General features: G+C 41.5%; 1 protein-coding gene across 11 annotated transcripts in view; it reads right to left on the bottom strand.

Moving 5' to 3' along the window:
- eya1 (EYA transcriptional coactivator and phosphatase 1) overlaps nucleotides 1-16,379 on the bottom strand; it is a 65,679-nt gene that overhangs the window by 13,164 nt on the left and 36,136 nt on the right. Inside the window, exons 5-14 of one of the 11 annotated variants that reach the window (XM_028569193.1) lie at nucleotides 15,894-15,959; nucleotides 14,395-14,472; nucleotides 12,423-12,489; nucleotides 11,899-12,044; nucleotides 10,942-11,079; nucleotides 6,200-6,282; nucleotides 5,464-5,650; nucleotides 4,608-4,750; nucleotides 3,771-3,854; nucleotides 391-480 (exon numbers count right to left, since the gene is read on the bottom strand). In XM_028569193.1, coding sequence (XP_028424994.1) covers nucleotides 391-480; nucleotides 3,771-3,854; nucleotides 4,608-4,750; nucleotides 5,464-5,650; nucleotides 6,200-6,282; nucleotides 10,942-11,079; nucleotides 11,899-12,044; nucleotides 12,423-12,489; nucleotides 14,395-14,472; nucleotides 15,894-15,959 — 1,082 coding nt within the window. The remainder of the gene's footprint in view (nucleotides 1-390; nucleotides 481-3,770; nucleotides 3,855-4,607; nucleotides 4,751-5,463; nucleotides 5,651-6,199; nucleotides 6,283-10,941; nucleotides 11,080-11,898; nucleotides 12,045-12,422; nucleotides 12,490-14,394; nucleotides 14,473-15,893; nucleotides 15,960-16,379) is intronic. The other 10 variants (XM_028569194.1, XM_028569195.1, XM_028569196.1 and 7 more) reach the window with 10 other exon arrangements.

The raw sequence follows: 16,379 nt of genomic DNA, 5'->3' as shown, positions 1-16,379 counted from the left end.
GTAGGTGGACAGCGACACCAAGCACACAGCATGACACAGACAGACAGAGCGGCCACAGAAACACTAGAGCTTGACAAATTGAGCTGGCCGCTATGGTAGTGGGAAGGAGGTGGTGGTGGCGGTGGGGGCAGGGCTGGTGACCCAGGAATGACGGAGACTGACAGCACATGTAAAATTCATGGTATCCCTTGGGCTCCGAGGTAATACTTCACCACTATGGGACTGATAACCGAGAAACAGGCTCCATGCTTACTTATGTTGGAATACATACACACATCTGACCACTAAAACCATCACAAGCTGAACAGAAGACATTTGAGCAGAACAGGAACATAGTAGAGCTAAAGACAGCTTACAAAAAAAGAGAGAAAAACACAAAAATAGACGCACCTCCAAGTCGTTAAAGAATAGGTGTGTGTCGGCCAAGTTGAAGATCATTTCTTCCATCCTCAGGCCTAATGATACAGACGTCGGCGGATCCTGGAAAATAGACAAAACCAATTAAATCTAATTAAATTCGTTCTTCTAAATATTGAGGTCATTTTTTCCATCTGAAGGGGTTAATGTGAAACAATAAATAACGCTGTTCCCTGTAAGTCACTCAATTAACACAGAATCCCTTAAAATTCCTCAGCAGGCTATTCCCATAAAATAAGACATTAGGTGGACTTGAAAGTCTCAGGCTCTGTTTACGACCCTCTGAAAGGGACCAGAATAGTCATCAGAAATGCCACAGACTTGAACGAATGCAGTAAAAGCATGTCTCTTCTCAGGAGGGGTGGTCGATTTAGAAGAGTGGGGGGTTCACAGCCTCATCGTAAATAGCCCATTCTCCACATACTTGTGCTGATGCATCATCTGACTGCTCTACACAATCAATCCTGCGCAACCACTCAGAGGTGTGCATTAATATTCAAATAACTGAAATGCAAAATAAATAATGTTCTGTTCGCTGCAGCAGGCATAGCTGCAATTTTTCCTTAAATCATGATCTCTGTCAGTAATGTGACACGTGCTGTAATGGTGATAGGGTTGCACTGTCTGTAAGATAATACCAAGACAGGAGTGAACTACATTGTAAATAGTTAATGAGCCTGTGACAATGTGTGCGATTTTCCCTTTAAAAAGATAATGAATTTGCAAAAAGTCTTCAGTGCATTTTCACATAAACAAAAATATATAAGTGTAATTCTTTTCTTTTTTGTTATTGCACAAATTGAATATCCTTTTTAAAAAAACTAAATCTTAAATCTTTAATCAAAATACTGTCGTCAGCAAGCAAAGAGTGAAGGGAGACAATAGCAGGCTGTGGAGAAGGATTTTCTGCAGCTGGATGAGACTGCATTAAAGACAGGACCAGAAGCAGGGATTACAGAGTTAAACCACCTGAAGACACACCTGAGCTTTTTGCTGATTACCTGTCACACCCCACAATGCTTATGTTTTCACTAAAATGACAGAGGACAAACCACACAAGTAGAGCTCAATCCCCACTTCTAGCAGCTTTCTCCTTCCTCTTAACCTCCCAGTTCGAATCAATCTTTCAGTCAGAATTCATCAAAAATAATTACCCTCCCACATCAACAGGCTACCAGCTCCCTCTCCCCTACCCCTGCCGCTGTCGGCTGATTTAGCATTATGGGCTGGTTTGGTGGGAAAAGGCAGTGTTCTCCGGCGAGAGTGAATCCTTTCCAATTAAATCTAAACAATCACTCAGTGAGGGAGTTAAGAATACAAGCAGGCCAGAAGACCAAAGTGCTGCTGCTGTCATTGCTCCAGCACCACCTGTCCTGAGATGTCAGTTCCATCCACAGGGGCGCCAAGTCCCCCCTTCCCTCTGAGCCCCTTACCAATAACAACCCCCCATCCATCCCCACCCACTTTAAGCTCTAGCTCTGGCTCTGGCCAGCCCAATAGCAGCACAGCTGGCCTCAGCCATCAGCTTTATGGGGGTGAGCTGCCTTGATGCCAATTAAAAGAGCTGATAAGAGCAGCAGTGTGTTTATGTGTGTATGAGAGAGAGAGAAAAAGAGAATCAGAGAGAGTGGGTGGGAGGTCACAATGAGTGAGAGAAAGTGTGGATGTGTGCTTACTCAGATACACATCTATTTATAGTAAGCTCAGAGCAGCTAAGAGGGAAAACTGTTCAGTAACTTTTTTTGTTTCTGCCACCAAGATGAGAATGACACGAATGACAGACAGGAGGGAAGAGAAGGGGTGGTTGTTGGTCTGCTTCGCTTTCTTTTTTTAAGGTAGTTTCCAGATCTGCGTTTCTGATAGGATTTGAGGTAGCATGCTCGGTGGTTGCTGTGAGTAAGCATGTCTCCCTCTTATAATATTGCTTTAATGTGATAGTGTCATGAGAAATATGCAGAGGAGGAGAAAAAGAGGGAACAAAAGAGAAAACCGAGTAAGTGGGAGGGACTCTAACGCCTGTCACATCCTATATGAGCTCTGATGGAACGGGCCCTTATGGAGTCAGGAGTGTTTCCTGTTTCAGAGGAGCACACTGGAGACCCTGTGTATGCGTGTGTGTGTGTGTGTGTGTGTGTGTGTGTGTGTGTGTGTGTGTGTGTGTGTGTGGTTGGAGAGTCCCTCATCACTGAGCCACAGCTCCCTAAGCTATAGCTCTCTCTTTACCCAGCATGCAGGGCTGAGAATAAAGTAAATAAACAGTGGAGGGTCGTGGGGCAGCCCTCTTTCACCCCAAAAACAAAACACTGCCCCCATCAAACACCCCCTCATACCAGAACAAAGGCACACAGCACGGGCTGCAGACGTTAAGCTCTCTGACATATGAGGAGCAATATGTCATTTTTGACTTCAAAACCAGAAACCCCCATAGCCAAAACAACCGGTGATTAGAAATGCTGCTGTACCGCAAAATAAAATGGAGTTTAATTTATCATTGTAAAAATTGTGAATGTGTGATGAATTGGCTTCAAGATTGTAATTATTTTCATGTATTATATCTAAATGGGAAAATAAGAGTGGGTGATGCAATAAAGGCTGTATAGAACCTATGACCTCAACAAAACCATGAGAATAGGATTCTTCCTTATTTCCCAAATTGTTTGTTTTGAAAGTTTAAATTTGGAGAAGCAATTTACATGGAACAACAAATAGCAAAGCCTGGAAAAGTAAACTCTTCATCTTATAACCATACACAGTGACATGGGATGGAAAATAACCTTTCAGTATAATAATAATAATAATAATAATAATAATATGTTTGTTAAGGTTTATATATACGTATGTCATATATTTTTATTTGAATCCTAATTAAGGCAGCTTTAAGGGAATCTCTGTGTTCTAGTTAGAGTTTTGACTGAATTACATTCAGTGGACTCAGTCTCCTGCCAGGGTCTCCAGGGAGATCCCAGTCTGAAAAGGATGGATTGAGAAGCACTTAATTAAACTAACAATGTGGCATTTCTGAAGGAGAAAGGAACACTTAAGATGTGTCAATAGACATCCAGAGTGCAACTGTTGCGAGCCCCTACAGCTGAGCCCGACCAGCCATGCATAACTCCAACAGCTGCAAAGAGCAGTCAAATACTTGTCAAGCCTCATTGGACCTATTAAAAAAAGAAACAATTAAATGTACATTGAGTTCTGCTCTATTTTCTCAGTATAGACTCAGTGAAATCTATCATCCGCTCAATGGCCATCTCCCCCTCCCCCCCGATCCTTTTCTTCTTATCCTTTTAATGTTTATGTGTGTTTGCTGATGAAGTGCACCGCTACTGCCACAAACTGATGTCACTCACCCGTCCATATCTGTTGGCATAAGAACCCGTAAGCAAGGAATGGAAAACGATGATGGTTTCATCCAGGTCCCAGATGAAAACTCGCTGAAGAGATGGGGGGTGGTGTGGGAAGAAAGAAACAAAGAAAAACAGAGAGAAAAGAGGCAAAATCAATGGTGCACTCTGTAAGGCTGCAAGGTGATCCTCCTGGTCAATAGGCCAGGAGCGTGTATTTGTGCGCCACAGGGACCAGGATCCATTTGCTTGGGCTGGTCACCACAACAGTCCTCTCACCACCCCACCACCCGCTTTCCACCTTCTGCCCTTTACATTAGAGTAATCAATAGTGACAAACTAATTAACTAGATATGTTAACACACCATGATGTCAGTGCTATAATGGGGGCTATTAACCTCGTTTAACTTCATATCATGGTAATGAAGAGCACAGCCCTCTGAATTTCCAAGAGTTCGTTTTGACATATGGTCACAATCTAAGGGTTATATACAGTAGCTCAAGGTGCAATGGTACTATTGTTAGTCAAAGCTAGTGTCTCGTCTTTGATGACTAGATTATATATATATATATATATATATATATATATATATTCACTTCTGTGATGACTCACTTAATCAGATGCCTTATTGTTTATTTACAAGGTATACATGAGAACTTTATATGTGTGTCATATATTCCACAATTCATCAATAATGCATTTATAGTTAAGGCATAATCTTTAAGAATTAATGCCCATCAAGTGTTAAAGCCGGTGTGGCAGCCATATAGTAAGTGGATTAGTGTCAATGTGCCTCAGACAGGGCGAGGCTGTCTGTCGCCAAGGTAGCGGGCTCACCCTACCTCAAGGTCAGAGTCAGGCGGCGGTGATGGGTTGTTGTTCCTTCTTCCCCGGCCACGTGACTTTCCATCCGAGGCCCGCCGCAATCGATCCGAATCTGAATCTTTAATGGGGGTTGATGGACTGTGGATGGTACTGTACTCTGCTGAAAGGAAGGAAAGAAGGAGAAGAAGAAGAAGAGTATAAAAAGAGCGTATCGAAGATGAGCTATTATTTGCTTTTAGCAAAGAAGTGTGAGTGACCATTTGTCTTGATGCAGGGCAGGAAGCTTCCTGGGACATTTTTAGTGATAATGTAGGCCTACAGGTAACAAACATATCATAAATCAGTTGCAGAACACAGTTACTAAAAGCTATCGTGCTTCTTACTGATTTAATAAACAACAGCTAATGGAGCATATGTCAAATAGAAATAGCAAAGATGTCATTTATCTAAATTGGACGACTGTGTATGAAATTACGTTAAGTTAAAGCCTGATGTCTTTGGTGTTGATTGATGACAATTTGAAATGCAGTCATACTGTATGACTGACTTATGAAGATACAAATCAGTGCTTGATTGCCAGCTGAGGCATTAATGTCACATGAAATTATGGGAAACTCTACATCTGATTTCAGTTTTAACGTTTTTGTTTTCTTGCCTGCCACACTACAGTACACTAGATGTGGTGGCTGAAACACTTTCCTACTTATATTGCGCATTCACTTTAGGACAAATTAAGATTTTTGGCGTTAGCTTATGTTCTCTTATCAGGAGCTACTTCCAGTCAGTAAGAAGGAAGGGTTCAGTGCTTGTTAAATTTAAAAAAAGAAACATGGTTAGACAAAGCAGCCCTGCGGCCTGTGGTTTGATTCTTACCTGCAGGGTTCTCTGTAAGGGCCTGGCTGGTGATGCCAGTGGGTGGCTCCTGGAGGGTGTAGGTGGTGGTTGTGGAGGGCGTGCTAGGGCTGGTGTTATTACTTGTCATGTAGGGTGAAGTGTAGGGTGAGCTGTTGTAATACTGAGCATACTGCCCCTGGCCAAAGGCTGGATAACTGGCATAGTCCTGTTAAGAAAAAACAGTAGAGAAATGGTAAACAGTTACATATAAAGATAAGGCAAGGAAATAACAAACACAAGATAATCTAATATGTGCAATGTGGTGTAAGAGGGGAGATTTAGATCAAAAAGATGCAGAAAAAGTAGCAGAGCCGAGGAAGAGAAGCAGTAGGTTTGGCAGAGTAATGTGAGATATGCCCTGCACCAGTGTTGCTACTTTACAGTGCAGATTCCAAAATATAAATGCAAACACATGTCTGTTCTGTCCTACATCTGGACAACGATCTGTCTTGTTTTGTTTTTTTTCTCCCTTTCCTCTGTGGCATAATACATTTGTGTTGGAGGAGGTACAGTAGATAATCCGGCATACAAAGCTTTCGACATCCTGAGTGATTTATGTTTGAATGTGTCACGGATGAAATGTAACATATTGAGTATGCATGTTTCATAAAGATTTCCTGGTTTGGAAGAAGTCTGCAATTCAAACTTCTATAAACCAACAGCTGCATACAGATACCAGATCACAGCAATGGAATGAGCAGAAGTGCACAGCTACCTGTTGTGTGCTGTTGAAGCCAGTGGAGTTCGTCAGGGAGTTGTTTCCTGGATACAATCCTGATGTTGTTGTGAAAGTACCACCTTTAGGGAAAAATAATACTTTTGAGTTATGTGTACACCATATTTTATCAAACAACATTATTAAATTTGCAGTACTGCAAGCAGTGCAGTGACAGAAATGAAATGGCACATTGTTTCTCTTGTGAAACAGCTATTTGAGGTGGTGAACAGAGGGAGGCCTGAGGGAGCGCTCCCAACAGTGGCCTTATCTTTCTCCTCTTCCTTCCTTATCAGTGATTGGATCAGGCCTGATGAATGACAGAGGGGGGGGCAGAGAAGGGTGAGGGGTGGACAGAACCTGCTTCCAAAGCCACCCAGGCCCGCACAATGTGAGGAAGACAAGAGACTTTTGTGTGTGAGTTACTGAAGGGTGGCGTGGGGTTGAAGGGGGGTGGATGCACTGGGACGGAGCATGAGGGTGCCAGGGGGGTGTGCATGGGAAGTGTAGTGAGACAGAGATGTATAGGGAAGGAGGGTTAAGGTCGCAGTGAGGAGCCCCCCCCCAGGGGGTGGGTGGGGGTTGCTGCTGACATCCAGCCCTAATGAATATGTATGTTCCGCTTTTTACTTGCCCAAAGGATGGTCCTCTGGGTAATTAAATCATTCAAAAGGGTTGATAGCATCTAATGGCTTAATAATATACATGAAATGAGTTATAGAGGAGAGGAGCAATGGTAGCCCCCGGGGGCATGACTTCTCTGTTCAGCCATCCACCTGTACTATCATGTCAGGCAAGAGAATAGCAGGAGGAGCAGCTTAAATGGGATCACAGACTGGTAGAGAAACAGCAGGGTGACAGGGAGAGCATGAGAGAGCATGTGTATATTAAAGCTACTATAATCCCAATTGTTGTGCTTGAGGTCATTAAATGATCTGTGACAACAGACTAGTTTTATTGCACTAAAGCATTTTAATTTGACAAACTTTGTATATTGTGCTTTTATAAATGAATAAAAGTCACATCAAATTTGCAAATCTTAAAAAAGGAAAAAAAACTTCTTAAATTTGACAAATCGTATTGTCCAAAAGCTTAACATTATTAAACTGGACTCCAAATGTTTATAATGCCACTACAACGTACAACCAAATAAAACTTTTATTTATTTTAAAAATGTATCCCTTAAAAGTAAATGTAGTCAAGAAGTTTGCCTTTTAAGTGGGAATTTTTTTGCCTGCAGCCACAACAGAGGAAGAGCGGTGAATCACAAAGTGCTCAAAGCAAAAGCCTGGGATTTGTCAGAGAATTCAGCTGTGAGTAGGGAGAGATTGATTTGATGCATTAGAGTAGGCAATCTAAATGCAAAGCATAAATATTGCATCCACTCAAGTTTAATCATTGTGAAGGCCAAAATAGTGATTGCAATTATTATAGGATTATTTACGCAGCTTGGCATTATTCTGCATGCCAATAATACATGTAAACATATACAGTATAACAATAGTAAAGCTTTGACCAGATGTTGACTTTTTCTACCTTGTAACAGAGGCTTGAGATTTAAAGACAGTATAAGAAATTGATTAAAAAGGTCTAAAATTGCACCAAAGTGCCATAGCATTACAAATATGACCCCTAGGCGTTATTACTCACTTCTGTTAATACAAAGACAAATCCCTTCTCCATACATCCACAGGGGACATCAATTAGCACTACCATTGCATTATATAATAAGGCTTCTTCACTTATCACCACAGTGATCCTCCTGTAGCCAAAAAATATCCCATCGCTTGAGTGAAAACGAAGGGGGAGATAAATGTACTGTTCTTAAATGGGGGCATAATTACACCTTTGTTCCCAGAGACAAACAGAGGGGGTTCCTTTCATCCTCTGGTCATTGGCCCCATCAGGACGGCCCTCCCACACCGTGACAAACGTGAAGCAGCTTTCAGAACGGGGGAATCAGGGAAGTGAGGGGGCATGAAGGGTGAAAGAAAGCACAAAAAGGGAAGACGTAGTGCAGTGTTTAGCCTAGTCAGTTAAGTACCCAGCACTGCGGCCAAAAACAAATACTTCACAAGCACCCAAGATTACCAGGATCCACTAATTATTTGTGCAGTTTCTCACTCTCTGCTTTCAGCAATTACACACGCAGCAGATTTCCACGTTTTTCTTCATCCTGGCCTCTACCGATTATTTTCATCAGAACTGTTCTCTCTCTTTGTTGTTTTGTTTGATATTTCGATGCCTGCAGGGGAGAATTGAAAACTTTTGTGTCCTCCACAGAAAGTTCAACATCAAGTGAAAGTCTGACAGAACAATAAGACAGAGACAAGGACGAGTGAGGCTGCGAAGGACAACAAATTAGCCTAATGCACAGTTCAAACAATCGTAAAAGCTCTCACTGGCAGGTTTTGAGGGTTGCTCTGAGGAGAACAAGGAGCCACATAAAAGCCGAGGGGACCCCCGCTAGCAGTGAGAATGAGCTTATGCTGTTGGGAGTGGCGGTGCTGGTTATAGTAGGGGGAGAAAGACGGGGTCTTGTGGTTCCCTGGGGGGCATGTTTTCTCTCCCTCCCCCTGTCCTGCTCCAGTTAGTTCACTCACTCAAGACCAGACATCATCCCTCCCTCCTCTCCTCTCCTCCTTCCCTCCTGCCTTCTGGCTCCACAATTGGAAGTCCATTTGCTTTGCTTGATCAGTCCCCTTGCCATGGGCTATGTCTATCATCAGTGCACAATATTTGTAGCAGAAGTTTGGATGCCCCACTTGGGAATAGGCTATCAAGTCCAGATGGGGCTCTCCTTTTAAAAAGGCAACGGAGGCTTCAGCTTCTTCAGCTTGCACTGCCACTGGGACAGAATGCTAGAATCCAATTATTCACCTAATTAGCATCTGCTCAGTCCCACCATCAGCACAATCTCCCGGTCACTTCACACACCTCTGATGGTTTAGGATTTTTCTGACAATCCATGAGATGCACTACGTAAACTGCCTAAAGGGATTTCAAAACTGAGATGCACACAACATGCTGTTCCCCTTAAAATTTGGTGCAACGACTTTAGCACACACACTTAGCTCCATGGCATCGGACATGAAAGTAAGGATGTTAAAGCATTAATCAAATCGTCCTCTGCCTTGACAGCTGGCCACAGGCTGGTGGCAGTGAAGGGGGGGGGGTATCAGATGTGGAAAAAGAATCTTTGGTTGGGACACCCAGGCCTGAGGCACCTCACCCAGGCAGATCAATAGGCCAGAATAAGTAACGATGATGGTGTGACGGAGGGCCAGAGCCACAGTTAGAGAACTCAAGGCCAGAATAGTGGTCAATCTGTCATCTAACATGGCTGTCAATTACTAAGGCACTTAACGCTACGTAGGGCATCTGATAGCCAGAGATAGCAGCAGACAGTGAGGAAGAGAAAGAGTTAGACGGAGGGAAGAGAAAGACAGCGTAAGAGCATAATACTTAGAAGATGAATGGGCACATAATACTGTCATCGTGAGTTAAACCACTGAGGGCAGGATAGCAGCTTGAACATTCTGCTGTACATGCTCCGTCTCTTGTTCCCTTCCTTCTCTCTCTCTCTCTCTCTCTCTCTTTTTCAGGCGCTACGCTGTGCACTGCAAAACTCCGGCTGTGGCCTACTGTATTTGGTTAAGAGGCGTGGAAAAGAGTGTGCTGTTGAGCTGGCGTTATTTATTGTGAGATGCTGTAGAGGCTTTTCAACAACATGTGGAGATGTTTCTATTGTCACACATTAGATATTACAGGAGAGAACGCAAATACTACGCTAGCTGTTAGCCAAGTGTCCTTGCCCAGTGCAGGTGGAACAGAGGCTTTTTTAACTAATACAAACAGAGTAATAGAAACACAACATGACAGAAGGCTTGATCTACATTTAAACAGAATGTATAACTGGACAGAGAGCAAAAGAGGGGGAGCAACAACTCATTTTTATCGGTTTCAAGGCCATAAATCTCTATGGTCTCAGCTCTAAAACAAATACAAATATGATCATAGGGAGAGACAAAACAAAGGCTGGGGAGTGGGGAGGACATGGCTGGTGCCTCCTAAGTGCCTGCCAATTTTCCATCTGTGTTGATTCTTTTAAGAGGAGAGGAGAGGGAGGCAGCCGTCGTGGCTGCACATAACAACCGCCGGGATGCAACAATCTTTTGGGGTGAGTTCAAGGGCCGAGTTGTGAATCAGTCTGGCTCTGCATGCTGTTAAATCAGGGACAGAGACCTCTTTCTCTAATCGTTTAAAAAAAGACATTTACAATAAACCTTATTTGATGGGCTAAGCAGAGGGAACACATGGCAGAAACATATAAATGAGACAAAGTAAGAAAGAAGACCGAGGGGGTGATATTGTAACAAAAGTGATATTGGCAAAAACATTGTAAAAGAGAGGACAAAGAAGATACACAGAAAAAAGAAATATATACACACAAAGAACAAACCAGCAAAGAAATGTACCAGCAACCAGATTCCAACCATATTTTTTAAATGTTGGTGAATCAAAATCTGCTTTGTAGTTTTGTAAACCTCTCATGATGTTAGCCATTTTAGCAATTTTGCTGCAAACACGTTACAACTGTAAAATTTGACAAACTGCTAGCTTTAAGAGAGAGTGATGGCATCTCACGTACGCTGCATTTTGACACCATACAAATGCCCAAACCGACATGTGAAGATGCACAGAGAAAACTATTGACAAGGAATTCAAAAATATGTCCTCACCCTGCATCTGGTAACTGTAGGGGGCCTGTCCTGTCTGCGGTGTGGTGAAGCCGGAGCTGTAGCTTAGGAAGCCCGTCTGTCCCGGGGATTGGGATTGGGTCAGACCCCCCTCCGTCTTTATGCCTGCCCACAATGGACCTAAATCAGTTAGTGACACCAGATCGGTTTGATGCACAGACAACAGTCAACACAGGTTTAAATTACATTGGACACAGCAAAGGGACACAGCCTCTGTCTGTTAGCATAAAACACTTATTACAATAGACGAGCACTGATTATCTAATTAAAGATTTCTACTATCATCAGTTGTTTAGAAATATTATCTCACACTGGGTTCTGTCTCACTGCAAAGGAGTTGTCTACTTGGCCGTACAATCAAAAAGCATGTTAGGACTATGATTGTTCGATTTTCTGTTATTATTATTATTATTATTATTATTTAAGACAGGTCATCTGTGAAAAAGATGCACAAGTAATACAACATTTTACTTGTGTTTGTGAGTTAAACTTGCCACTGCTTACATTCAATCAGTCACGATGCAGCTTCTATGCAGCGGTAGGTTGCAGGACTCCATTCAAATAAACAGTGTAAATTCCTCCACATATTGGAGAGTCTTTTGGGGTCAAAACACTCTAAAGACTTTGGATAAATAAAGCCTACAGTGAGCCATGTACGATGTACTTTCTCTTGCAATGCCAGGGGAAATCTTTGTTTTCAGATTTGAATCACTAATCTTTCAGATCTATCTGAACAGCTTGACAAGCACATTCTGTTTTATTGCAATGAAGGACAATATGCAGGCACTAAACAACAACTTAGCATCTCTACTGCTCCTGCTTCACGTTTGTTATTTGCAAGGTCTTGGTTCATGACCTTTAGGAAGGAAAAAATAGTTGTAGTTAACATGCATCTTTAAGCAAGACAAGAAGGTTTTGACGTGTGTTGAGAAATCTTACCATAGGCTGGGATGCCATAGGGCTGGCCAGGCTGGGGGTAGCTAGCATAAGCTGCGGCCTGCTGCATTCCTGTGGTGTACTGCGTCTGCCCATACGCAGCCATATTTTGGGATGAAGGGGTAGGAAGAATATGCGGATATGTTCTGCTATTTAAGAAAAGAAACAAAAGATAAAAGTGAGAAGGGAAGGCAGGAAGAAAGGGGACCATGTTTTACCCCTGAAACCATAACACAAACTTTGCTAACTGACAAATTCCTTGTGATTGTGCTACTTCATTTTGAACACCGAGCCAAGCTGTAGGACAGATAGCATCGCACAGCTCATATACATAGTGAAACAACAATAAATTGCAAGGGAAATTTTTGCAAGATAATAATTACAACAGATTTCAGAGTGCGCAAGCTGCAGACATCCAGGCAAACAAAGCTAGTCGAAAACCCCCGATCTAGCAGAAGGATCTAATTAAAGATCCAAATGAAGTTGGATGCTGCTTATTTTTTAAAGAAAAATAAAAGAAGCCTTACTTGGAAGGGTAAATCTGTGGAGAGAACTGGTGAGTTTGTCTTGGGCTGAAGCCACTGGTTCCAATAGCTGAGGAGAGTTAAAAAGAAAAGAGGCAAGCACATATTTAAACATTAAGAAATAAGGTAAATATTATCTTTTGCCAACAGAACTTCTGGAATCCAAGGAAACAGTAATTACATCGCATTACTCTATTTATTTCGGTAACCTTATTTGAGGTTGAAAACCGGAGAGCAATAACGAAGTAAAATAATCAGGTAAGAACATCAGGTTTTTCTGCTGACCTGCGCATCTCTGAGATACTTCTGGGCTGCTATGACGACCGCTGGTTTAAACACATACAGGATGGTCTGAATCAGTCTCAGCCTGTAGCTTCAGTTGCCTTGGGCCTTTCAAGCCACAACCACATTGGAAGGGCCATCACTGATTGCAGGTAATGAGTGCTACTACATAATCATTCCTTCATTAAGCATAAGACTATGTGGTTCCCCGGTGCTGTTAACTCATGAAGGTTCAGCCACAAATAACTCACAGAAGTGCACTTGTTTCAAATCGGCAGTAAGAATGATATAAGAGACACAGTGGGCTTTTTCAATCGTCAGCGTGTAACATCTCAAATAAACTCTTATTAATAGATAAATGGGAATTTATATTAGTTTTCTTAATGTTGCCTGCAGTTTTCAGGTCCAAGATGTAAAATATCAATTTTTAAAACAAAAACAAAAAATTCCACACATACAAAAGAGCCAGCAGGCAAGACTTCTGTTACCAAAAACTCCATTATTGATTTTAATTTAATAAGTCATTTTTTAAATATCTGCCATAATTTATTGCATATGTATATCTAAATTTGGAATAACACACAGCAGGTTAACTTTAAATTATACATGAATAAATGAAAATGTAATAATACATTTAAATTGAATTAACTTCAGCAACAATCACAGTTTTGCCGCATTACTCGCATTTAACTGCAGTGGCACAGTTTTCAAACATCTGTCTAATTGGTCGTGACATGTAAAATAAGGGATTTGGTTGCGGGGGAGCAATAACTGTATGTAACTGTATGCTGTAACCCCTCACACACGTTATTAATATTGAACACTTTTCCCACATCAGCAGCACCTGCCACTGGACAAAACCTGCTCTTCTGAACGGAGCTTTGGGTTTCCCCATGGAGGATATGGGGTATAAGATTACTAAATTTCATTAATATTGTCAAAGACAAAAGTCATAGCAGTGATTTATGCGCTTCTAGTGTTAAGTATCAAGTACTTAGTTAAACAGTTAAGGAAATACAGAAAAATTAGCAGCAAGTTAATACCATGCACAGCTGAACGTAGTACTGTTAATACATGTTTATAGAAAATAGACGAGAGTGCTGCAGGTTGACATAGATACTGGTGAGGATGGAAAAAAGAAATAAGCTACAAAATTATCACATTAGCGATTATTTCTTTTATAATTCCTACAATTTTCATTATACTCTGAGGTCCTGACTTTATTTAGAGTGGTCCTTGTGTGTGTGTGTGTGTGTGTGTGTGTGTGTGTGTGTGTTTACAGAATGTCTGTGTGTGTGATGTTCCCATGCTGAGAGGAGGGTGTGAAAACCTTGGCTCTGACAGGGCGATAGGGTAACAGCCCGTGGAGAGCGAGGGCCACTGGGACGCCATGTCACTCCACCAGCCAGACAGGTTCAGTGCATTACAGGTCATAATTCAGTCCTCGCTGGCATGGGAACCAGCAGTGTTAACACACGTGCACGCAAGCACAGCATATAAATATGCTGACAAAGGTGAGGTAGAGTCGCTTGTTCCAAAACACAGTATATTGGTGTTTTAGCTATAGGGACACTTCCTGGGGGACGGGCTTCTAGGTCACCCATCTCTAGGCTCATCTCTCACTAATCAGTTCTGCACACACACACACACACACACACACACACACACACACACACACACACACACGCCTCACCTGATCCTGAGAAGCTGTCTAGAGAGGTGTCTGCTACTGAGTTGGCGATTTCGCTGCTGCTCATTGGCTCGGATTTAACTGCAAACAAAAAAGCCACATTGTCACCAAATCAAATCTGGAAAAAGAAAAAAAGTAACGTCTTAATATCTCAGTTGTTTTTGTTCTTTTTTTTTTTCAGATTTTCACAATTCACGCAAAAATTACTCGGTGTAAAATAAAATAAAAACAGAACTGCACACGGAGGAGTCAAACAACATTCCAACAGTATTTACAACAATGTCAGAAAATGTTACATCTGTATCCATTCAAATGGTTTATAGATATATTTTTGTATTTTATCTTTATCGTTTATTCTTTTTGATGGGATTTATGGTGCAATATATGTATCTTTATCACTGCTCTTTATTATTAAACCCGGAGAAAAGCGGTTTACATTTAGAAATGTGTTTGAGCCATTTCCTTATGTAAAGCTTGTGGATTTATTTTAGAAATGTATTTAAACTATTTTGCATTGGCGATATAAATCAAACTTTAATTTAACAGTACATTCTACTTGGCAAAACAGAATTACATTATATTTTACATTTAATGATAAATTACTGGCTTATCAACAGTTAAGTGCAGCATGAAATAAAAATCATCACATTACATGTGTGTTGGAGTCACAGACAAAAAAGTGCTCCGCAGGGATGTACAACTACAATTGAAATGTCAAGGAAATGTATGGTGTATAAAATCTTTTTAAGAGTGTAGCGAACGCTGTTTGACCTTGGCTCCATTATACAGCTCAGCGATAGATCTGCAAAGACAATTTCACAGTTTTCTGACAGCTCAGGAATCTTTGAAATCAATCCATTTCACTTCAGGCAGACTGGAGCACTTTTTTTTTCTCTCTCTTTTTGGCAAAACAAATTGACAATGTGGGCAAGGGAGTCATGCTCAGTGGAATCCCCCATGGTTGAAGAAGCCGTTTGCTGTCATGTTTTACATGTTTCCACTATGCTCATTCAGTGCAGAAACATATGTGGACAAGAGGCAATTCTTTTGAACAACACACCGATGACAAAATAGAGGTAAGGTGCATGCATAAACTACCACACCATCAGGTCACAGAGCACACAATAACCACTGTATTCAGGAAACGGCACGGAACGTCCAAATGAAAACAAAATGCACAGTATGCAAGTTCACAATCTGACCATTCATTAATAATGGAATCAAATCAAGTCGGGGTCAAATCATGCTTTAAACAGAAGACCACAACAACTACAGCAAATACCAAAGAGTTTCTGAATGAAAGGCACAATAGTTGAGGTAACTTTATAATTTAGCAGCTGATAAATTGTGTATTTTTGGGAGTAAAAAAAAAAAATACAAATAAAATTTTCTTCATAAGTGAAGTAGGTGGTTCAAAAAGGCAAAAGTGTTTTTTTAATCTTGCTCTCCGTTGAAGACACCAAGTATTGTCCTTTCATTTGTGTCACCAAGAGTAGACAAACCTGCAGCGGACTGTGAGTTAGAACCTAACAACCAGTCTGCAGTGGTAAGCATTGTGATGCTATCACCTATGGGAAAGAAAGAATGGCAAAGGGACACATGACATGTCTGCACCATGTCTACGGGTCCTGTGGCATGAATACACAAAATACTAAACGGAGCTCAAAGCACAGACTATCCTGAAGATTACGTGACATGGGTGATGTTTTTAATAGATCGTGTTGGTTTGTGACATGTGCATGACTGCTTCACTAAACAAAGGCTCAGATTTAAGCACAGGTGAATCACCTGAGTAAATAGCTATGTACAGTAGAGACCTCATGCAAAACCCCGTCATGCCCATGCTGTGGGCTTTGAATAATTACATGGTTGCTTAAATAAACAGCTAATAGTCACTGGAAAACAACTACTGGTTGTACTGAATTGTTGAAGCAATACGTGCCAATAGGACAGCAAATATGAAGTGCATTCTCTCCATTATTTTACTA

This window comes from Perca flavescens, chromosome 22 (assembly GCF_004354835.1).
Source record: "Perca flavescens isolate YP-PL-M2 chromosome 22, PFLA_1.0, whole genome shotgun sequence".
Classification (NCBI taxonomy): Eukaryota; Metazoa; Chordata; class Actinopteri; order Perciformes; family Percidae; genus Perca; species Perca flavescens.
The sequence above is the reverse complement of the archived record's forward strand: the minus strand, read 5'-3'. Positions and strand labels throughout refer to the sequence as shown.